The sequence below is a fragment of the Carassius gibelio genome, chromosome B19, assembly GCF_023724105.1.
Source record: "Carassius gibelio isolate Cgi1373 ecotype wild population from Czech Republic chromosome B19, carGib1.2-hapl.c, whole genome shotgun sequence".
Taxonomy (NCBI): domain Eukaryota; kingdom Metazoa; phylum Chordata; class Actinopteri; order Cypriniformes; family Cyprinidae; genus Carassius; species Carassius gibelio.
The window spans coordinates 19,177,444-19,200,281 of record NC_068414.1 but is presented as its reverse complement, the minus strand read 5'-3'; the positions used below and the strand labels follow the sequence as shown (position 1 = coordinate 19,200,281).

The 22,838-nt window shown below is 37.4% G+C and overlaps 2 protein-coding genes across 3 annotated transcripts; one reads left to right on the top strand and one right to left on the bottom strand.

Moving 5' to 3' along the window:
* The first annotated feature begins 49 nt into the window (after positions 1 to 49).
* LOC127978988 (protein NDRG1) lies at positions 50 to 10,164 on the top strand. 2 transcript variants are annotated; one of them, XM_052584046.1, is made up of 16 exons: positions 50 to 215; positions 3,127 to 3,198; positions 3,308 to 3,343; positions 5,657 to 5,762; positions 5,861 to 5,981; positions 6,081 to 6,143; positions 6,225 to 6,285; positions 6,509 to 6,595; positions 6,678 to 6,734; positions 6,827 to 6,930; positions 7,021 to 7,083; positions 7,162 to 7,213; positions 7,322 to 7,369; positions 7,759 to 7,794; positions 8,066 to 8,117; positions 8,848 to 10,164. In XM_052584046.1, the coding sequence occupies exons 2-16, from the start codon at positions 3,142 to 3,144 to the stop codon at positions 9,054 to 9,056; spliced, it is 1,152 nt and encodes a 383-aa protein (XP_052440006.1). In that variant the 5' UTR covers positions 50 to 215; positions 3,127 to 3,141; the 3' UTR covers positions 9,057 to 10,164. The 2 variants fall into 2 exon arrangements, with proteins under 2 accessions (XP_052440006.1, XP_052440008.1); XM_052584048.1 differs by lacking the exons at positions 50 to 215; positions 3,127 to 3,198; positions 3,308 to 3,343 and adding an exon at positions 4,558 to 4,979.
* Positions 10,165 to 11,340: 1,176 nt separating this feature from the next.
* On the bottom strand, positions 11,341 to 15,786 carry LOC127978989 (CCN family member 4). The gene is made up of 5 exons (XM_052584049.1): positions 15,495 to 15,786; positions 13,459 to 13,750; positions 12,947 to 13,201; positions 12,100 to 12,293; positions 11,341 to 12,005 (listed from the first exon to the last, which is right to left on the bottom strand). The coding sequence occupies exons 1-5, from the start codon at positions 15,540 to 15,542 to the stop codon at positions 11,706 to 11,708; spliced, it is 1,089 nt and encodes a 362-aa protein (XP_052440009.1). The 5' UTR covers positions 15,543 to 15,786; the 3' UTR covers positions 11,341 to 11,705.
* Positions 15,787 to 22,838: the final 7,052 nt, after the last annotated feature.

Here is a 22,838-nt window from a genome sequence, read left to right as displayed (position 1 = left end):
ATGCAATGCTTTGAAAGGAAGGCATTACTCAGTGAGGTTGCCCAATAGAAGGAGGAGTGGGCAGGACTGCCTAAACACACATCTTTATAAAATTGCGTGCTAGGCTTCTACATCCTGTCGCGAGCAGCACGTAGTCAGTTGTATCTCTCAAACTTTGCAAAAAACTTGTTAGTTTTGTCCGACACTCTTGTTTCCATTTAGTGGACAATTAAACGGTAAGTCATAAAAATGTTATTTTATTCTTTCAAATTTATTTTTAATGTTACTGTTGCCTATTTCTGTGTCTAATAAAACAGCAGTCCGAATCTAAATAATTTCTGGCGTGATATCGAACACGGTATAATATATTTATCGCCTTTCAACTAAAGCTATAAGTTATACAATGATTAAATTCAACATCTGACACCAAGAAACACTAGTATATAGCCACTGTTTATGATTATATAGCGAAATGCGATCGTTAATGTGGTGTCTGTTTATCGTGATATGCGCGTGCGTGTGGGTGCACGTGCATATGTCAACAAAGCAGAGTAAGTTGAGTTGGAAAACAAATTGGCTACGAACAGTGCGACATATAAAAAAAACTACACTAGTGGTTTTCTGGCCTGCGTGAGAACCACATCACTGCACATTTTGTATGTTTTTAGTATAACTCACACTTAAAGCTCAGTTTATAGAGCCCTTTCTTCTATGAGCTGATGAAACCACTGTACTGGACTAGAAGCAATTACTTTCAGGATTACATGATACAGGTGTGTCTGCATTATCAGACACAATTTGCTATCTTAAATGTGTTTTGTTTTAGTTTTTAGTCTGAGACATCATTTCAGATCTTATATAGATTCACTACTTTGTTGCAATAAAAGCATTGAATTTGTTTTGAGATTAAATGAACATTTAAAATATTAAATTAGCAATATACTAAATATACAAATAAATATGAAATGAAAACGAAAATCTAGATTATTATAAATGATATATGTAATTAAATAGAAGTTCATACCTAACAGTGGCAAGTTTAGCACTACATTGTTGCATTTCATTTGCACAAAAGCAAGAAAGCATCAGAGCCGCCTCAGATCCAAGGCACTGGGGTGCATCAGAGCTGGTTCATTTTATTTAAGAATTTCCTGTGTGGCGTCCTCAAAGCAGACTGTGTAAAGAAGACCCCTAGAAACATCAACTGAATACACAGCAAAATAGTGTATGCATGCATGTAAAACATAAATAGGAAAATCAGAAATTATCTTCTATTTTTTTTATGTAGGTCGACAAGTGTTATTGCTTAACTGAAGAAGAAATTTTGTAGGATCCCTGCAGTGATTGGTCTCGTATACATTGAGTTCAATACCTTAGTATGAAAATGTAATCCATGAATTGGATTTCAGAAAAGAAGAATAAAAAAAGTGGTTATGGGAAGTGAAACAAGCATTCCCCCTCCTCTGCAGGGTGCAGCTGCAATGATGGTTATGTTCCAACATAAATATTTTACTTACTGACATTGATGCAACGGCAACCACAGTAAACCTTTGAATCTTTATAGTGTCTCAGAGGTAATGAAAACAAATATACGCACATTCATACAAATATACAATACGCATCTGTTACAAATTTGTCTGAAGCATTCCAATATTGATAAATTTATAAATTAGTATTTAATTTAATTAAATTTACCATTGTAAACTGTAATTGATTCCAGGTCCTTTGGTGATTTTTGGAGGTTTTGAAGTATAGTGAGTATTCTAGGGCATGGAAAGGGCAGGATCTGTCCTCATGTTGCTCCGGTTTATATCCTGTTGAGATGACACTCCCAGGTAAAAGATTGCTCAAAAGAGTCCATAAGGGCACACAGCTTAAAAACAAGCAGATGACCTACTTGCCAGCTAACCGTCACTTGTTAACATCTCTTATATTTGATTACATACTAAAAAAGTCTCATTAAGCTGATTTCTTCTAGCTTGGTCTGTTATTCATGAGTAATTTTGGTTCCCACACGATTCTGGTCAGGAATTTGTGTAGGGGTTTGCTGTAAAGACCTCAGCAAATGATGGACTGCACAATCGTGGTTTTTGAACTGCAGAAATTCCTCCTGATGAACAACTTGGCTTGGTTTTCTAGAGCTCGTGTGTGAATCAAAAAATCAATCGCTGCTTTTTTATAGGGGCTTGGTGCAGGAACGCTCCTTGAACCTGTAGGACGATAAGACACAAAGGCTGTGGCTGTGGAGCAAAGTTGGGAAAAAATGGCTAGTGTTAAAGGGGTGGAGGGACTGACTGCAGGAGCCATGGAAGCAGCTGTGTCAGTGGCTTCCTGTGTGTAGCGTCCAGGCCCACTACACAGGAAAAGCCTGACATGTGACCTTTAGAAACCTCAGCCAGACAAAGAGCCTGTTCAAGCTCCCATTCCATTTACATGCGCATCAACATTCAAACTGTCGTCTTTTGAAATGCATCATCCAAAACAGATTAGACTCTCTTGAAGAGCTAAGGATATAATCAAATAACAAAATTCAAAGAAATGTATCTGAAATGTGTGCCAAATGTGTGGGAAGCCGCAAAAGAGTTCAAAAGCTGCATCAAAAGCTGCATACACATTGCATACATTAATGCTATTTAATACTGCACAGCATTTCATAAATGTCCCCTAGATTACAGCTGCAAAATAATGTTATGAAATTGATGAATTAATACATTGTGTAGTTTTGAAAACTACTTTGTTGTTCTTTTTTTGTAATTATTAGTTTTACATTTTATTATTTTCTTTTTATTAGTCATATCATATTCTATTAATATTATTCATGTTGCACTGTTGGACGAGAAACTTGGTCGAAGCATTTCTCTGCGATGCATCACATGTAATGTGTATGTGAAAAAAACCTGTAACGTTAAAATAGATTTGTAAATTATGAAATAAAAACACCACAAATGGTCCAGAGAAAAATCGACGAATGAGCTCCAATAATGCTGTTGTACGTAGTTACTGCCAAAGCTGAATTACGCCACAACACAAACAAGGAACTAGTAATTTGATACTTCCTGCTGCGACCTTGAAGGAAGACAGTGGTAAATTATTTGAAGTGCACCAATGGTAATATGGTTGTATTTATGTCACCTTTCCTACCTCTAGGTGTCCTAGTTGAGAATGGATGATATCCAATTAGTTGAGTCGAAGCCTCTCATCCCGGACAGGGATTTGCAAGTATGTAAAACACTATACTTTTTAAGATTGGTACTAAATGTACATATTAATGTATGGCAATATAGTGAACAAATATTGTGGTAACACACTGTTTTCTTCTCTATTCTAGGGGCTAAGAGAGGCTGTCCAGCGTTTGGAGATTAAGGCAAGCATTTCATGTTTTTTTGTATGATATTTATTTATTTTAATTCATTCAAAAATCGAAGAGGTCATTCTTTGCTGACACCATGGCATAACTACAGTACAGATTTGCATCCAGCAGGCCTCTCGTGCTGATCCTCACAAAGATTAAAGTCCTGAAGGATGCAGGTCATGTGTTTAATAAGAGTGTTCAGCCTCAGTGACGTGGGCTGCTGAGGGATACACTGGCCATCTGTCCGAGGTGCTCACATAGGGCTCGTCCCGTTTAAAGAGATTAGTGGCAGTAGGGAGACCGCATATGTTTGTGTTCAGTCACTATACAGAGACGAGCACAAGGTGTTTATGTCCTTGGCAGTGTTAAAGATGTTATTTGACTTTCTTAGCAGCTCGTGCTGCAGCTAGTTTCTGCAGCGTCAGCCAGCTGATCTTTGACCGGTGGCTTATACTCAAAGACTTTTCTCAATGACTTTTGCAGTGCATGGTGGTTATTTATCATTGATTGTCACTAGTGTTAAATTAACTTTAAGAAAGTTAAATCGAAAGTTAACGTTTAATCCGTTGATGATGATTTATGATTTGTTTGTTTCAGTGGCTATGAAGCTTCGATTTTTAAACATCGGGGAAAAAAAATCTAAAAATAGAGATGCTCATTGGAAGTGATATTTTCATCAAGATGTGTCTTTTTTTTTTAAGTCAAAAGTTTAATGAGTTGGGTTCTTTAAGACTGAAATGAATGAAGAATTTAAAGTAGCAGCACATATTGGCCTTGACCATGTGAGTCTCTGTTTAGCTTAAAGCTGCGGTAGGGAACTTTTGACGCTCTAGCGGTTAATAAACATAACTGCTTGCGTCTTGCGGAAGAACATCGTAGCCAGAACTACTTCTCTCTGTTTATGTCTATGAAGAATCACAAAGGTACTGGGTTACTCCGCCGCGGTGCCCCCGAAGCAATCAAAAATAGTCCGAATATAAACACTTATTATAGGTGCACCCTACTGATTCAGGACAAGCTAAAAACATGGTTTGGAAAATGGATTCATGGTGTACTCGCTTATTATATAAATTTTTCTACATTTTGAACACAAACAAAGTTATGGACCGCAGCTTTGATTGGTTGATTTTTTTTTTCACAGATTATCTGTATCATATTCTACTGTCAGGACATAATGACAGGTTTAATAAATATGTAAAAAAATATATATTTACAAAAGTTACCTACTGCAGCTTTAATTGCACTTTATTGTTGATCTTTATTTTTCTTTACTGCTGAAAGACAGCAGTTATTCAGTGCAGACATCCATCACATTTTTGTTTGGCTGCAATTGCTTAAGATTCCGATGGCCTAGAGGTGGCTAGTCAAAGCATCTGACACAGACTGATCCAATTTACAGATGTCGTTAACTAGAATTAACTGGTTTTGATTTCGTGCAAAGCATGCTGGGAGTATGGGGCTTATGTCGAGTGACGGCAACTGGGGTATAAAACCCTGTGCACAGATGAATATTAGCTGAGTGCACAAACAGGAGCTTACTTTCAATCGGATCTAACCTACTCGTTCTCATCACTACTACTGATTACCATCAGCAGCCATGGTTCTGGAGGACTCTGATATGGAATTAGTTTTCGAGATAGAAGTCGCTGTGAGTAGAAATATTCATGCTGCTTTTGGTTCATTCTTTTTGAGCTTTTTATTGGCTGTTTTTAATCATTTTAGTGGTGAGTAAAGAGTAAAGTTCAAGACACACATTCAAGGCAAATTTATTTGTATTGTGCTTTTAAAAAATGCACAATGTTTTAAATGTTGATGTTTATAATATCTTAATTTCTATGTGCCTTCCAGGCGGATTTAGGAGATTAGAGCTTGGTTATATAGATTAGAGCTTGATAATATTGTTTACATGTAATAGAAGTCTTTTATTTTGTTCCATTTTATCTTTTTCATCTCATACAGCACATGTTTATAAAATGGATTTAACATTGTCTGTGTCAGTCTTAATTAGGATTTGATGTTTTGTTAAATTGATGGATGCAGTTGAACATTATGAAATCAGGCAGACCATTTTCATAGACTGCAATTTTACTGATTACGGATAAAAAATTTAAAAAAAAAGTGCATTGAATGTTGAAATGTTTGCAGTTTGTCTGTTCATTTGCAGAACATTTCTTAATTGTGCCTGTCCTTAAATGTTACATTTAAACTACATTGTGAGCTATGATATATGCGCTGTTATAATACATTGTACTGCAGATGAGATTAATGCTGCTTATGATAGTTCAGCAGATGCTGATAAGCGTTTTCTTACCATGTTGCATGTAGGAACATGATGTGGAGACTCCGTATGGCAGAGTCCACTGTACCATGAAAGGGGTTCCTAAGGGTGACCGGCCCGTCATCCTCACCTACCATGATATTGGACTGAACCGTAAGATTATATCAGTTTAAATGATATAAATCTCTTCGTGTTGAGAGATCCTTCTAAAGGAGATAGGCTTTAATGCATAAATTATGCTTCTCCAATAGATAAAAGCTGCTTTGACACCTTGTTCAGCCATGAGGATATGCAAGAGATCATGCAGCACTTTGCTGTGTGTCATGTAGATGCACCAGGGCAGCAAGAGGGAGCAAACACCTTCTCCACTGGGTGAGTTCTATCATGTGCAGGTATATAAGTGGAAGTCTTTTTTTTTTTTTTTTTTTTTTTGTAAATCAATGCAGAAGAATAATAATTTATTTTTTATAGATATGAATACCCTTCCATGGACCAACTCTCTGAGACCCTTCCATCAATCCTTAAACATTTTGGGTGAGTTGATTTCTTAATAATTTAAATTTTAGGTAGATTTCAGATTATTTTCTGTCTTAACTATTTTCCTAATCCCCACAGTTTGAAGAGTGTGATTGGCATGGCTGTTGGAGCGGGTGCTTATATCCTTGCTAAGTTTGCAGTGAGTTTGACTTCCTTTTTGATTATTATTAAGTGATTTAAAGTTTTAATCAAACCAGGATAAAGAGCTAAAGGTGTTTCTTTTCCTGTGGATTTTGGCATTTATTTCATTAGTTTAGCTGCTGAGGAATGTCCAGTGTGGAAAAATAAAAAATCTGCTTGATTTGCGGGTTGTTTATTTAATGAACTGGGGTTTTATATGTGGTTTGTTTCCTTTTTTATAGTTGGATTACCCTACTATGGTGGAAGGCCTTGTGCTAATAAACATCAACCCATGCGCTGAAGGCTGGATGGACTGGGCAGCACACAAAGTGAGTGCTAACCACTTTGTGATTGTAATTCATACAAAATTCACAAGTTATATAGAGTTTCACGATTTTTCTTGAATTGCAGATTTCTGGTTGGACTCACGCCATGCCTGAAATGATCATCTCTCACCTGTTTGGAAAGGTTAGTCAATTTTGGACCCCATCTGGATAATTTTTGACTTAATGAATCTATATTAGCATCAGTGTTGTTATTATTGTTTCTTATTTCTCCAGGAGGAAATCCAGCAGAACCATGACCTCATTGGCAGATACCGTCACCACATTGTGAATGACATGAACCAGTACAATCTGCAACTCTTTGTCAAGTCCTACAACAGGTAATCACAACACGGCTACTAAAACATCCTGCTAAAAAAAGTTTATTTAGCATTGACAATGTTTAATCAGTGTTTTCCTCTACTTCACAGCCGAAGAGACCTGGAAATCGAGAGGCCTGTACCTGGTGGTCACGTCAATGTCAGAACTCTAAAGTAAGTAGAAAATCTTTAGAAAAACTCTAGACAGTTCAGGATCAATTTTCTGTAGTAACGACTTTGATCTGTTTTCAGGTGTCCTGCACTTCTGGTAGTTGGAGACAGTTCCCCTGCAGTGGATGTAGTGGTAGGTTTCTATCTTCACTCATTATCATTATTCTGCACACAGGTTGCTTCGCCCTTTATATCCACTGCATGTGTATCTGGTTGTTTAACATGTCTGTTTTCTGGACAGGTTGAGTGCAACACAAAGCTGGACCCGACCAAAACCACACTGCTTAAGGTGAGTGGACTCCAGTGAAGCTGGCATGTATTTATAGCCCACATGGAAAAGTCAGGCACTGATAAGATTCCGATAGCTCAGCATTATCTAGTGACTTATTTACCCAGGTAGTGCAGAAGCGGTGCACACTGGCCAGCTCAAGGGCTGAGTCCTACCTCGGCTGACCTAATTTTCCACAGCCTGCCCTCAGGTGGACTAAGAATTAGGTTTATGGCATCTAAAATGGCCTATTTATCACTGATAAGTGCTGAGACTAGTGGAGTTAATGAAGCACTAGGTGTTTTAGACACCTGTGTGAATGGCCGAAACAGAAATGAGAAACAAGCAGTGACGCATTAGAGTTTTTCATGCATTTTAAATAACGTTTTATGTCCCTTCTCTTTCGTCAGATGGCTGACTGTGGAGGCTTGCCCCAGGTCGACCAGGTGTGTATTCATAACGTGTATGGCCATTTAGATTCATTTACAGGTTTGCTCAAGGCACAGGATGATTATTAGGGATGAAGCGCGCCATAATCTCTTTGCGGACAGCATGTAGTTCTCAGTTCTAATACTCTGCTCGCCACCTGCTCCTACCGGCTGTTCGAATCTGTCCGCTTTCACAACATGTACTTAGGGAAATCTGTTTTCCACCTCGACCTGATTACCTGTTTATGTAGTCAAATGAACTGATTTATGTTTTTATTTGTCTCCTTAGCCTGGGAAGCTAACGGAGGCTTTCAAGTACTTCATCCAAGGAATGGGTTACAGTAAGTATTGATATTGTATTTTTGTTCAGTATACTCTCTATTTAACCATACAGCTGTGGCTTTATAAGGAATTCCCACAGTACATTGCCCGAAGTCTTTTGTTCATAACTTATAACTTTTCGAATACTAGCAATATATATGTATGCCTGGGCTGTGCTGCCCTCTAGTGGTGTGTTTATAATTTTCAACCTGACTTGCTCAACTTGATCACTTGACCTTTTTCTGAAAAAGCTGTGTATAATTTATAAATGGCTGCAAAAACTGATTAATCTTGGATATGCACTACTGTTCAAAAGTTTGGGACAAGAAAGGCTTAAAAAAACGTGTTCAGAAATATTAACCAGCACAACTCTTTTCAACATTGATAACAATAGGAATGTTTCTTGAGCACCAAATCAGCATATTAGAATCATTTTTGAGGGATCATGTGACACTGAAAACTAAATTGGCAGCTTAAAATGTTGCTTTGCCATCACAGAAATAAATTTCATTTTAAAACGCATTCAAATAGAAAAGTTTTAAATTTTAATTATATTGAAGTTTTTACTGTGTTTTTTATTCTTGCAGTCTCGGTGAGCATAATAGATTTATTTTAAAACATAAAAAAAATCTTACCAACCCCAGTTTCTTGAATGGTAGTGTACATACCTATATAAAGTATTTAAACATAAAAAGAAATTAAATTTTTTAAAGCATGAAAAAGCTTCAAAATCTGTCCTCTGCCTCTTAGTGCCCTCTGCCAGCATGACCCGTCTGGTCCGTTCCCGCACAGCATCCGGATCCAGTGTGACTTCCTTTGAAGGCAACCGCAGCAGGTCGCACACTAACGAGGGCCGGGCCCGAGCCCACACTTCCGACAACCAACGCAGACGTTCGCACACTGACAACATGGACAGTTCTGTGGACCAGGCTCCCAAGTCCACCGAAGTGTCCTGTTAGACTGGTGACCTCTCTCTGGTCCATCTCACACATGCATTAACCTCTCTGTTCCGACTGTGCTGCGCTGCCACTAACTACACACACAACAGGACTGCTGCATGCCGCTGTGCTGTTTCCCTCAGGGGTCTTGCACTGTTTTATTTGTCAGAGAGCATTTATGCCAAAGTGTCTTGTGTTTAAGACCATATTTCCTGAGGAAACGCTAAGGAAGGAGTTGATGGAGTGAATGAAGGACAGGATAATGGAGATATTTCTTTTTTTGCACCCTGCGCAATAGCTGTCTTGTTGTTGTTAGAGGCAATGCAGCACAGAGATATTTTGATGGTCGTCATCATCCAAGTAAGCTGGGCACTGAGAAGGGCACATTTGTAAATTTATTTTGATTTCTAGTCTGCAATTAATTTTCTTAATGTCATTATACTACTTTTACACTCTAGTTTAAGTGCATAATTCATTTGTATAATCTGTATATGTTGAAATGGAAATCACTGAATTGAAAAGGGATTGGTTGACCACAGAGTAGAGACTGGTATATTTTTTTTTCATGATGCTAACTTACCTTATAAAACTAAGGTTTAAACTCATAATGTGTTGATTTTACATTTTCCTTGTTGGGAGTGTCTCATTATTTTGGGTTATATGTGTAACTCGGTGATTGATGCTCTTGAAAGTGATTTGAAATGATTTTTATGGGATCAAATGTTTTGAAAGAATCTTAACATTTAGTTTTAATTCAACAAAACCAATTTGTAGATATAAAAATACAGGAAAATTACTATATAATATTTTTGGTGGTTTTTTTGTGTAATGATTATGATGATGATGATTTCTATGCAATCAAGCACAACAGAACAAAATGTGCCATGGAATCCTCTACTTGGACTGGATGCTTTTTTTTCCTGAGGCTTTAAAAGAGTAAAACCAAGGACTGCTCAGAAAGAGATAATAAGCAACTCACTTGTTCTTCCACACATACTAAAACAAATGCTTGCAGCTTGGTAAGGCACTCTGCTTTGTAAAGATGTAAAACAATCTGATGCACTGCATTTTTAATGGTATAACAGTTTGTATTTATTTAAAAAAGGAAAATAAAAAGCTGGTTACTCAACTTGTTTGTCTTTTTTTTGTCTCTCAATTAGAACTGTCTATACAAAACTTTATAGTACATGGAAAGCCAAACTTTATAAGGAAAATTGGCTTCAAGGACTATGCTTTCATTAAAGGGGGGGTGAAATGCTATTTCATGCATACTGAGTTTTTTACACTGTTAAAGAGTTGGATTCCCATGCTAAACATGGACAAAGTTTCAAAAATTAAGTTGTACGTTTGAAGGAGTATTTTTGTTCCAAAAAAACCTATTCAGGTTTGTCACAAGTTTCGGAAAGTTTTTTTCGAGTATGGCTCTGTGTGACGTTAGATGGAGCGGAATTTCCTTATATGGGTCCTAAGTGCGCGCTCTTCTGCCGGAAGCAGAGAGAGGCTGAGCACAGCCTGATCAGAGCGAGAGCGTCGCGAAAAGTCACAAAAGAAGTGTGTTTTTGGTTGCCAGGGCAAGACAACCCTGCACAGATTACCAAAAGAGAAACAGCATTAAGGGACAGTGGATGGAGTTTATTTTTACAGAGCATCAACGGAGTTGTGCAAGTGTTTTTGTTTGTTCCCTGCATTTCGGATTGCACATCGTTTATTTCTTAAGGATAATGCAGTCCCAACGGAAAAGTGTCACGATCGTGTGTTGGAACTGCATGCGGTGAGTAAAACTGCTTCAAATATCTCTGTGTTGTTAACTTAGCTATCAGCCTGTAAACACATCAAGTAAACAACATGCGACGTTGTCATCAAACTGCACTTTCCACAGTGCAAAAAAAAAAAAACGACATAAAGTGGAACTTAGTCATTTTCCAAAACCGCTAAGCAAATATATACAGTTTCAGTACATACCACATAGCATACCGCCTTTGCTGATGCTGCTCTTGTTAAATTTCAGCCTCTGGATCTGTGTCACAGCTTCCACATGCTCTCAACTCAAAAGCCTACTGGCGCTCGTGATTCTTTAGCTCCGCCCACACGTCACGCCTCTAGGCGATCGTGTTTTTCCGGGAAAAATCGGTACAGACTATCTTTCTCTTATAAATATAATAAAAATAAAGACTTTTTGGAGTTATGAAGGATGCAGTACTACTCTATAGGTACTCAAGATTAACAGGATATTGAGTGAAAACGAGCATTTCACCCCCCCTTTAAAGAGCATAAATGTAGAAAAGACATGAAGTTACAAAATCTGTACATTATCAATACATAAAAGTAATATAGATTTATTTAATAGAATTTGTTTAAATTAAACTGAAGTCAATATGATATTTTCTTCTTACATCATTTGTACAAAAGGATTTGTCGCAATATGACAAAAGCTGGGATTATCTTGGTTGAAACAACTCTACGTACATGAAAATTTTGGTTGCAATAGGCCGCATTGTCTTAAAATAAAATATATTAGGATGAATTAGTGTATTTCAGTTTTTTCCATTTAAAAAACTCCAAAAAAAAAACACTGATGATGGTCAGTCAAATATCAACTCTTGCTCAGGAACACAAAAACTGGCTTTCTACCAAATCTTTCTATTGACTTTTCTGCAAGGTCTCGTACACTCAGTTTCCAACCTCACCTCTCTCATGGTACAGTTCTAGATCTGTAAATATGTCATTGGGGTTCTTACAGCTCAGGTTGCAGAAGCAGGCATTGATCCACATAATCTGCCAGGTGAAGCCGGATCCGTTCGGGCACTGAAAGTCGATCTCAACAGTCTTAGATTTATAAGGGATGCAGCAGCGCTCATCTGTACACACTCCACAGTACTTGGGCCAATAATTGTTTGTACTTGTGCAGCCTGAGATAGTGAAGTTATGTGGCCTTTCCTCCCTGTAGATGTTCAAGCACTTCTTTCCAGGCTTGTGGAGGGATGGCAAAAAGGACAAAAAGACACAGGGTCAAAACATATCCTTTTATACACTATAGACATTCATGTCACTCATGATCTGAAACCTTGATGTGTTTTGTGATGTCCACTTTGCAAGGCCGGATGTTGCAGAGTCTGCTCTCTTTGACCATCTGACACTGCTTGTTGTTGTTAGTAATGCGTAAAGACACTCCACGGCCGCAGGTCTTAGAACAGGGACTCCAGGAGCTTGTCTGGGTCACACAGTTCTTGTGCCAGTTGTCTTTTACACTAGTTAGGGCTGTAAGAATGCAAAGACAATGAATGCTTTTAACATGTTTCTTAATTAAGCCTTGCCATCACAGAAATAAATTCATATTTTATTTTAAAATATATTCAAATAGAAAACTAATCTTTTAAATTGTTATAGTTCACAGCTGTTTTCACTGTAGTTTGACTGAAAAAATGCAGCCTTAATGAACATCGTAAAAAATCGTATCGACCCCAAAGTTTAGATAAGTAGTGTGTACACATACACACGCATGCACGCACACACACACACACACATTAATGTGTTTTAGATCACTTCTTTAAAAGAGAAAAGTCCAAATCTTTCCACCCTCAAACTTCTGAACATTTTCATTTTTATAATAATAATATAATATGTACAAACTGGAACTGACTTTAGAAAACCTGACAATAATTTTTTGTTCATTTTTGGTTTTGCTAAACCTTTGGGTAAAAGGATGTTTCCTTGTAATATCCTGTTGTACGTTTTAATTAGTTTGTTCACTGTTGTATATCAAGTCTTAAACTGTACTCTCTTATTGGTTTTGTTTTGTTTCTATTTTCAAGTGCATGGTATCACTTAAAGGGACCATTATCAATGAGTTATCTCCCCAGAATGAGTTTCCAGACAATTGCAAGAGGTTTCTGAGACCCTGGAGATCATACCAGCCATTGTGTGTCTTGGTGCTGTCTTGCGTCCCCTCCTGGCCTCATCACAGATCCACTGCTCACAGCAGCGGCCGGGGATTTGAACTCGCTGTGGGTTCTGGCACCAAACCCTGGGGGGCTGAGACTCATTACACAGCGAGACACATCCGATCGCCCCATTCACACACAAACACTGGTATTTGCAATTGGGCTGGAAGCTCTGGCCATTGCGAAAGATCATACCTTTGTGCTCACAGCCGGTGCCTGGCAGATCTGGATAGCAACAAAGAGCAGAATGAGTGCAGTCAAGTTCATCAAACACATACTGGATGGATACAATACCAAGAAAAGTGTGTGATGTGTGGCGCTGTGCTAAAAGGTGAACAGATTTCTAATTCTGCTCAGCATCCCCTGGCTTGGTTTATCTGGGTTCCGCCACCTTAATCCACCCTTTAAATCTTCACCGTAATCTAATCTAAGACCAGAACACGGTGTTAATAAGAAGGCTGTGTTAGTACAAGGACACTTACACGCACAGACTCCTTTTTCGTACCTAGGCTTGTCTGCGCTGTAATCACAGTAAAGGCCACGATGATGGTCACAGTTTTCTTTCTCGTTGCAGACCTCTCCCACCTGTTTGGCACATGCTCTGCAGCAATCGCAGCCGTCCATGATCAAGCTCACACCTGGTGGGCAGCTGGGGGGAGTTTTAGGACATTTGCAGGGCCACTGGCAGTACTGGGTGCGATTATAGGGCTCCGGGGTGATGGGCTCTGGTGTGGACTGCATCTTAGAGGAATCATGGGCAAATGCTCTGTGAATCTGTAAGACAAAAGCCCCGACAGATTCTTGTTTCTGACATATTTAGGCTTTTGCCCCCCTCCCCCCCCATCCAGATTCCTCCTGGCTACAGACATTGTGATAGAATAAATAATAATAATAAAATAAAGAGGGATTTTTTTCCCTCACAATTTCACGTTTATATCTTATAATTGCAAGTAAAAATTTTTTATTTTATTTAACACATTTTTATTTTATTTTATTTTTTCCACCTTACAATCTTGACTTTATTTCTGAATTCTGAGGTAATAATTCAGTTGTTTATTTGTATTTATATAGAACTGTATATCAGCATTGTGAGAAAAGAAAGTTGTTTTCTAATACTACTTCTTTTTTTATCCTGTTGTGGAAACAAGTTTTCACAGATAAATGTTTTAATTAGTTGTTCTTTATGTGAGCACATTTCAACCGAACCTCTAAAAGCAATTTATGATGCCATTTATATTTGGAATCAATGTAGATTAATTAATCAACCATACAACCTACCTACATATCTCATAGTAATGAACCAATTCTAATGACACTTTCCTGCATATATCAAATTATAATAGCTATAGACCTGCTGTCAGCTCATGGGCCTGGATATTCATTGCACATCAGGTCAAAGAACAAACACAGCTAATGGGTGTGTAGATTAAATATGATTCATTTGAAGTTTTCCAGTGCACTTTCTTTGTACATCGTCAGCCACTTTTTATTTTATGGTATGTATCTAAATCTTTCAACTGATGTAAATAATGGGGTTTTGGATGACAGATTATGTTGATAAACGATTTCAGGCCTTTAGGTTCAATAAATAAGATGATTGATTGACTTGCCAACACACTTAAGTAATACACCACACCCAAAGTGAACTGGACTGGTTCACAACTGCAGGGTTCCAGAACCTTTGACCTCTAGTCTTTGTGAGATAAGCAGCAGATACGGATGGTGGAAGAGACTAAGAGCTAAAGATGAATACATTTAAAGCAGGATAAGTATGCCCTCTGGGTCACAGTTATCAAAGAGGGTGGCTGTCATGTTCAAAGACATAATGGAGGGACTTGGCTGTAAAGAGTAGGCTATGTAACTTTAATGAGTCAATAAGTGATATCGCTCATGCATTTTGACAAACATGTCTATTTCTGTCCACAGGGCGGCAGTACACTCTCACACATCTCACACTTGGTTGTTAAGGAATTGCATACCTCAAATGCGTGAAACATGAGGTCATTTGTTACAAATGCAGGTCACATATAATTAAATAATAATCTATAGCGCATTTAAATCTAAAACTTTGAAAATATGGTATGCATTTAATGTGGAATAGAGAGGGGTCAGATTTACTGGTGCAAACACTTACGTAAAAAAACTTTGATAACGTGTGTCATTTTCACTAAAAAGTAGAATATATTTAAAGAATAGGAATAGCTTCATTATGTGGTTTCTTTTAAGTTTATTTTACAGAGCACATTAAATATTTAAATTCAAAATTGTATGTGCAGGCACCAAGCAACTTTTACAGTGTTCATGCAAAAGAAAATAGGCTATTATTTATAATAAATAGTAGCAACATTATAGTAAACGAAGTAGCCTATTTGTCAAAAATACGGTTTTCCAAAGCATGTTTAAACAGTCTCCTGTTTAAATTAAACTGTAGGTGTGTTGCTTAAGCGTTATTTCATCTAATAATTCAGATACTATATTAAAAGAAATATAAATATAAATACACAAATATATTTGTTACCTGTGGTACACAAGCAAATAGCAGAACCCACATCAGAAGCCAAGTCATCACTGATCCCGAGTGATAAATGCATTGAATCCAGAATTAGATGATGCTGGAAAAATCGCCCATACGCGAGCAGGATCCATTCATTTAGTGAGCTGAGTGTATCTCTCTCTCTCTCTCTCTCTCTCTCTCTCTCTCTCTCTCACACACACACACACACACACACCTTGATGCCGCTGCAGCTGCTGTAAAGTTTTCATACTCAGGATCCTTGATGACTTCAGAGCCAAGCACAAACCGACCGCGTACAAGGAATTGAACACGTGATTTCGCCAAACTAGACCGTGAGGTGGACTTTATAAGTCTGTCAGTATAGATGCGTCCAAATTGTCTTTGGTCATCTTTAAAAAAGGTTTTTGTGACATAAATGTTATAGCTTATGTGCAATGTGTAATAATGTAAAAAAAAAAAAAAAAAAAAAAAAACTTAGTTTTGTCGAAAAAGATAGAGGCTATCGATATATTGCAGCTCTGACTTGTAATTTTTTGGGCTAAACTTAGATACATGCAAGAATAATATAAACATGACACAAACACTAGCTCCACAATTCGTACCATGCAGCACTGAAGCACATTCTCTGTGAGAACTTTCCACTAAAGAAAGATTGGATTGGGCTTAAACAGATAGAAAGCAAAATCTTTTTATACTCTGGTATACCTAATGGATTTTACTTGGGCATAGTCTACAAAATGCCATTAGATACATTGAAAAAACATTGTCCTTAAGTATTTCTGTGTGTAACTGACGAGTTTAAATAGCACTATGCCACCTGATCCCACATAACCGGAAACCATAACCACACTGATTACATCATTGTTTCTTGTCAATAAATGCCCTTATTTGAATATATGGAATGTACTCTTTATATTGTCTGCTTAGCTGAAAGGCAGTTATAATTATTTATGCATTTGGCAGACTCTTTTATCCAAAGTGACTTTTACAAATACATTTAGGCTAACATTGTTTAGCTAGCATACATGTTCCCTGGGAATCAAACCCACATCCTCTTGCGCTGCAAACGCAATGCTCTACCACTGAGCCACAGGAACAGTTGCATAGCGATGTTTTATACTTTGGAAACACTGTACCAGGCAGAAAGAGCAATGAACACTTGAGAACAAAGAGACTATTATTTCTAACATAGAGCTACACAAAGGTTACTAACTTGCTGGCATAGTCAGTGAAGTGTACCATTTTTAAGAAGAGGCAGGTGTGGACCTGTTCAACTTAAAGATCTGAGAGTAATTGTAGTCCTGCTACAAAAGGAAAGTGCATCTTACCCTTTTAAGAGGATGAAATGTAATATATGGGTGTAAAGTTAAACATGATGTAAACTCTCATTCTCAAATGACACCTGATATAGCAGCCTTTATGAGAAAGATAGTAAAGACAGAAAGTCATAGAAGATAAAGGAACACAATAGATAAGGATGTACATCAGCTAAATCAAAACAGCATTTCCAATCTTATGATTTTAAGTTAAATACAGTATAAAGCCCTCATAAGACTGCCTTTAGCTTTTTGCCTCATTATGATTAAAAATACTGAAAAGTCAAAGACTACGTAGGAAATCTTAAATTCTCTGAATATTTTTTTTCTCTGATTGCTTATGATTAAATGTCCAGTCATATCTTGTTTATTCTAGTGACAGCTCATTTGTCATGACAGCATGAACAATTTAAACAATAACAGTGTGTTCTTTTTGAAAACTCAGATTCCACTGAACATTGGCTTTGTGCCAAATGATTTGGGTTAATAGAAAAATATCAACATAAATCATTAAACTGATCTTTATTTTGTGTCAGATCATTCTTCATTTCTAAGTTTTATTCAGGTAACATTGATTTATGATGAAAAAAATAATAATTTAATATGTGAACCAAAAGCATTGAGCATCAAGCAAAGCCTTTCAATACCTTTTAACAACTCCAATGTCTGGTACTTTCACCCCTTGCTTAGATGCACTTGAAACAATAATAAATAAATGGATGCATGGGGACCACTTTAATTCACTTTAGATAAAAAGCATCTGCTAAATAACATTTTCAAACAGCAACCGTAAAAGTCAATCCTATTTATTTTTTTCTTCAAATAAGTGAATATAAAACACGCACATATACCAAAATGCCAAAGGTCACAGTAAATATGCACTTTCTTGCTTGCACCAGATTGGCAGGTTTAGATGAGGTAGAGAATCTAGGCTGGATGTCAAAGCCAACAAAGCATGGTTGAAATCCACAGTCCATTGCACAACAGAGAGGTAGCACTGGCACTGAAGCCATGATGGCATAACCCCTGACATATTAAATTCTCAATTGCTCTGATGTGGTTCCCTTATGAAAAATAAATTTATTTGAGTGTGCTATTAATATACTTTTATTAATATACTATACTCCTAGAATTCGTGTTTTCATTATTATACATTAGAGGGCTCTATCCCTCAACAGCTAATTTACAAACTGTCGACCTGGGGCTCAACAATTCACTGTGCAACTTGCTGTTGGACTATCTTACTGGAAGACCTCAGGCAGTACGGGTTGGCAGCAACACATCCAGCACCACCACACTGAACACTGGGGTTCCCAGGGATGTGTGCTGAGCCCCCTCCTCTTTACTCTGCTGACCCATGACTGCACACCGTCACACAACTCCAACCTCTTCATCAAGTTTGCGGATGCCACGACTGTGGTGGGTCTCATTTAGCAACAAGGATGAGACAAACTACAGGAGCAAGGTGAGCCACCTGGCCAGATGGTGCAGTGACAACAATCTCTCTCTGAACGTGAAAAAGACGAAGGAGATTGTTGTTGACTTCAGGAGAGTGCACACTCAGATTGTTCCTCTGTCCATCAACTGTGCGACTGTGGAGAGAGTGAGCAACACCAAGTTCCTGGGTGTGCATATCACAGAGGACCTCTCCTGGACTGAAAACACAGCAGAACTGGCCAAGAAATCACAGCAGGGTCTCTACTTCCTCTGCAAACTGAGAAGAGCCAGAGCCCCGGCCCCAGTCATGAACACCTTCTAGAGAGGCACCATCGAGAGCATCTTGTCGAGCTGCATCACTGTGTAGTGTGGCGCCTGCAACGCGTCCTGCCGGAAGACTCTGCAACGCATAGTAAGAGCAGCTGAAAAGATCATTGATGTCTCCCTCCCCTCCCTCCAGGAAATTTATGGATCCCGTCTCACCCACAAAGCCCTCTGCATTGCAGGTGATCCAACACACCCATAACACAGCTTCTTCAGTCTGCTGCCATCAGGGAGGAGACTGCGGAGTCTCCAGGCCAGGACCAGCAGACTGAAGAACAGCTTCATCAATCAGGCTGTCATGAAGCTGAACACCCTCCCGAACTTGCCCCCCATCCCTCTTCTGCCCCAGGCACTACTGAACTATGAACCCCCCAGTCACCAGTCACCTTGTAAAGCATTGGTCTGCTCAATACCTCATTCCAAGGAACTGATGTCATTCTACCACCTTTTCAGTCAGTTTAAATAAAATAATTGCTCTTGAGCCCTTTGTCACTTTAATCAGACTGAATAAGCTTTTTATCTGCACTGTTTATTCACTTCACTGATTTGCACTCTATCTACCATGTGCCTTGCACTGCTTTATTTAAATTTATTTTTATTATATGTCTTTTTTACATTCCCTTATTGTATAGTTATATTTTATATTTGATCTAGATTTTTAGACTCTACTGTTATTGTTATCTGTCTGCACCAGGGGTCTTAGAGTAACGCAATTTTTATTCTCTGTATGTACGTATGTACTGTACATGTGGAAGAATTGACAATAAATCTGTTTATTCTGGTGCACACGTGCTCATAACAGGATGGATTCTAATTGACTGTCAATTTTTCCGTTCATCAGGTGGAAAATATAATTCTGAAAGCAATTAGAACAATGTAGTTTCTTTGTGCCTTTATCGTTATAGCTGTGGTGTGGACTCTGCTATTATTTAATACTGAGAACGATTTTTAGAACTATATCTTTATCGTTATCTTTATAGTTATCATCCTTGGTGTGAATGGGCCTTAATCATCCAGTCATGTCAATCATCATTACAAGCCTAAATAAGCAGGACACATTGTGCCATCCCTGCGACAATCATTCCGCCATCCCTCCACCTCCCCAGCTCCTCCTTTATTTCCAGTATTCTTCCTATGGAGCTCATGTCGGTTTGAGTCTCCATCGAGGACAACAAGTTAGTTACCATTAACTACTACTGGATGGGCGGGTGAACTCATGAAATAAAATTTTTAAGGCCAAAGGTGAAGTAAATATTTGCATGGAAATGAATAATTTTTATTGGTCAGCTTCACAGAAATAGTATTTAAAAAGTGTGTTTCTGTTCACTGGGATACACCTTAAATGAGTTTATTAGTTGTAAGTTTTCTTATTTAGAAAAAGTTCTCAAATGCCAAATTTTCAACATTTTCCTGAGTCAAGGGTTTGATATTCATGGAAAATAAATAAAGCTGTTTAAAAGTAGCAGTGTCTAGGCTTTCAGTAACTTTGCCAAAATAATATTTATCTTTATCAAAATCCAACTTCATAACTACCATAATTGTTTGTTTGTGGAGTTAAATATTTGGACAGATTGTGAATAGATATTCACATCCTTTTCCATTTATAGACACCATTACTCAAAATACGGAATGAGCTGATCTGCACAAAGATCAGAAAACAGTCCCTGTTTTTATTCATTTATTTATACATTCAGCTCCACAAACCTAGGACTAGAAAGACACCATAGACAATACACTCAAACAGCAAGTGTTCAGTTTGTAGTCCTAAAATAAGATTTTACGAACAATGGGTTTTCTATTTTTCACCCTTTTAGAGGAGTGGTTTCCAAATTATGAGTCAAAACAATGTCTGTTAAAGGATTACCTCATTTACAATTACAAAAACTTTACAAAAAACTTTCAAGCTTTAAAAATGATACAAAAAACATGGTCATAAATCATCAAGTTAGTTCATGCAACTTGCATCTTTTGAAGCCATGTGACAACTTGATGTGAGGAACAGCTGGAATTTAAGTTTTACATTTATTTTGTGGATAGTGGTCAACTCTCTCTAAAAAGCAAATCTCTAGGATTCAAGGCTTTGGTAACATAGTATTCTTCAGTGATAACTAAAAGTGTTGAGAGAGATGAAAACAAAGACAAATTAGGTTAGATCACTCCCATAGATTTTATTTATGTTTATTTCAATGGACAGCCTTTGTAATCCTTGTTAGCTTTAGTTTAAGAATTAACATTTAAGGTATGTGACTGCTGACAGTCTCTTCAGGTAGTTTTCAAGTACCGTACAAATGGAAATATAAGATAACTATGTAAAAATACATGGTACTGGCTAAATAATAACAGCTATTTAATGTATTGCATATCACAATCTTCAATAAAAAAATATAGGAATGCAAGAATGTGGCAACTGGCCATTCAGAGTTTCCATATCCAAGGAATGCAATCTTTTCATCCATGTATGGTCAAATTCAGCCACTTATCAATTTTTTAGCTCTCACCATACACTTTGGCCAAATGATAGAGCTTGCTTTGTTTCAGTCCTCATTTTAGATCTGATCTGACAGATGTCCTTTCTGATTTTAATAGCCCTGGCAACCGAGCAATGCTTCTGTTTGGATTTTTCCTCTGTCCAGCTCCAGAGTGAAATGTTTGGCCAGTTCCAAAGGACATGATTGTGCAACAGTGTGAGTGGTTTTGGCTTCCACAGTCTAAACAGGACAGCATTTAACTCCTAATAATATTTAGTTTCTCATTTTGAGAAAATCGCGTTCTGCTAATGCAGAGATTAAGCGCAAAAGTTCCAAATAGTCCAAAATAATTGACTACAGGGCAAGAATACTGGCATAGAAACACAGAAATACACAGAGGTTAATGTAGGAATAATTATGTACAGTCAGTCATTGGCACAAAATAAATCCAGACAGAGTGTATGTCAGCATTCAGGATAATTAGTATTTTTTATTTTTTACTGATAATGTTGGAAATTGAAAAAGAGTCCACTGTGTGATGCGATCAAACCGCTGAATGGCATGACTGACAAATCAGAGTCAAACATATGAAAGACATTCATATATTGTAATATATATATATTCTTTTGTAATCCTGTCAATAGACCTGTGCCAGTGTGTTCAATTAAAGCAAGTTAACATAAAACAGACCATCTCTAAATCCTAGATTAGGCCAGATATTATCTAAATGTCATGTACCTGTTATTATAATAACCCTCATTTATGTGTCATTAAAATACCTGCAGGATCACAGCACTAGAGACTCCGGCTCAGCCTCTCTGAAGCCTTTATTTGCAGCTAGCCAGTATTATGGGAAATGTAAAAACAATTAATTTATACGTAAGACAGGAATTGCTTAAGAACATAAACTATTGTAGTTTAAAACTGAAAATACATCATTTGTAGCTGCTCTAAATCAATAGTTTCGTTGTAAACTCTTATGATGGAATATTCTTGTTAACACTGCAGGTTAAAGAGAGGTAGACACACAAATGGCCTGTTCAACTATAATTGCTCTTGCAAAAATTGTATGTGTTTAGGCAACATTTGCATTGGGTGGAATACATCTCTCATTTACAAGGTTTCAAATTTAATGGATGAAGTCAAAGTGTGGTCAGTTGTCAAAAATAGAAATGCATACCATTGTCCAGTTAGCTTTTTTCAAAGAATAATTATTAGGTCTTTCCTGACAAGAAATATATCCTCATTATGCCTTAATATGTTGGATAAAATTATTATTTTATTTGATCGCGACAGGACATTTAAGTGAAGTCCACTACTTTGGTCTGGTTGGATGTTGCCATTTCTGCTGTGTCATTATGTGCTTATATAACATACAAATCTACAGATTTAAGACATATTCCTCATGCAAATTAAATAAGGTATTATTGTATTATCAATATAACTTTCATCCTGAGTCTTTTGAAATATTAAAATACTTAAACAATACTTAAAATCCTTAAACAATACTTAAAATCCAGGGCCCACATTTGCAAGGGGTTTTGCAAACAACCCGTTTCTCAAAGACATGGTCGTCCAGTAAGTGACATCAACTTTTGTGGAAAATAAACAGCAGAAACATAAAGAATTAGTGGATTTTCTAGTCTGTTAATCTCAAACATTCTGTTTTGCTAGAATTAATTAAATCTGAATTAACACCCCCATGCCAATCCCTGACTCAGCAATGTTGACCCTCATTATTTACATCCTGTTAAGTTCTGCCTTGCCACTGTGTCAATAATCAAGCTATAAATCATAAAGTT

Excerpts from the sequence above, each read along its gene's own strand:
- LOC127978988 (XM_052584046.1), top strand. The coding sequence starts at position 3,142 with ATGGATGATATCCAATTAGTTGAGTCGAAGCCTCTCATCCCGGACAGG. Across the intron at positions 6,144-6,224 it reads TCAATCCTTAAACATTTTGG|TTTGAAGAGTGTGATTGGCA; the intron begins GTGAGTTGATTT and ends TAATCCCCACAG. Across the intron at positions 6,931-7,020 it reads TTTGTCAAGTCCTACAACAG|CCGAAGAGACCTGGAAATCG; the intron begins GTAATCACAACA and ends TCTACTTCACAG.
- LOC127978989 (XM_052584049.1), bottom strand. The coding sequence starts at position 15,542 with ATGACTTGGCTTCTGATGTGGGTTCTGCTATTTGCTTGTGTACCACAG. Across the intron at positions 13,202-13,458 it reads CGAAAAAGGAGTCTGTGCGT|ATCTGCCAGGCACCGGCTGT; the intron begins GTAAGTGTCCTT and ends GTTGCTATCCAG. Across the intron at positions 12,006-12,099 it reads ACATCACAAAACACATCAAG|CCTGGAAAGAAGTGCTTGAA; the intron begins GTTTCAGATCAT and ends TCCCTCCACAAG.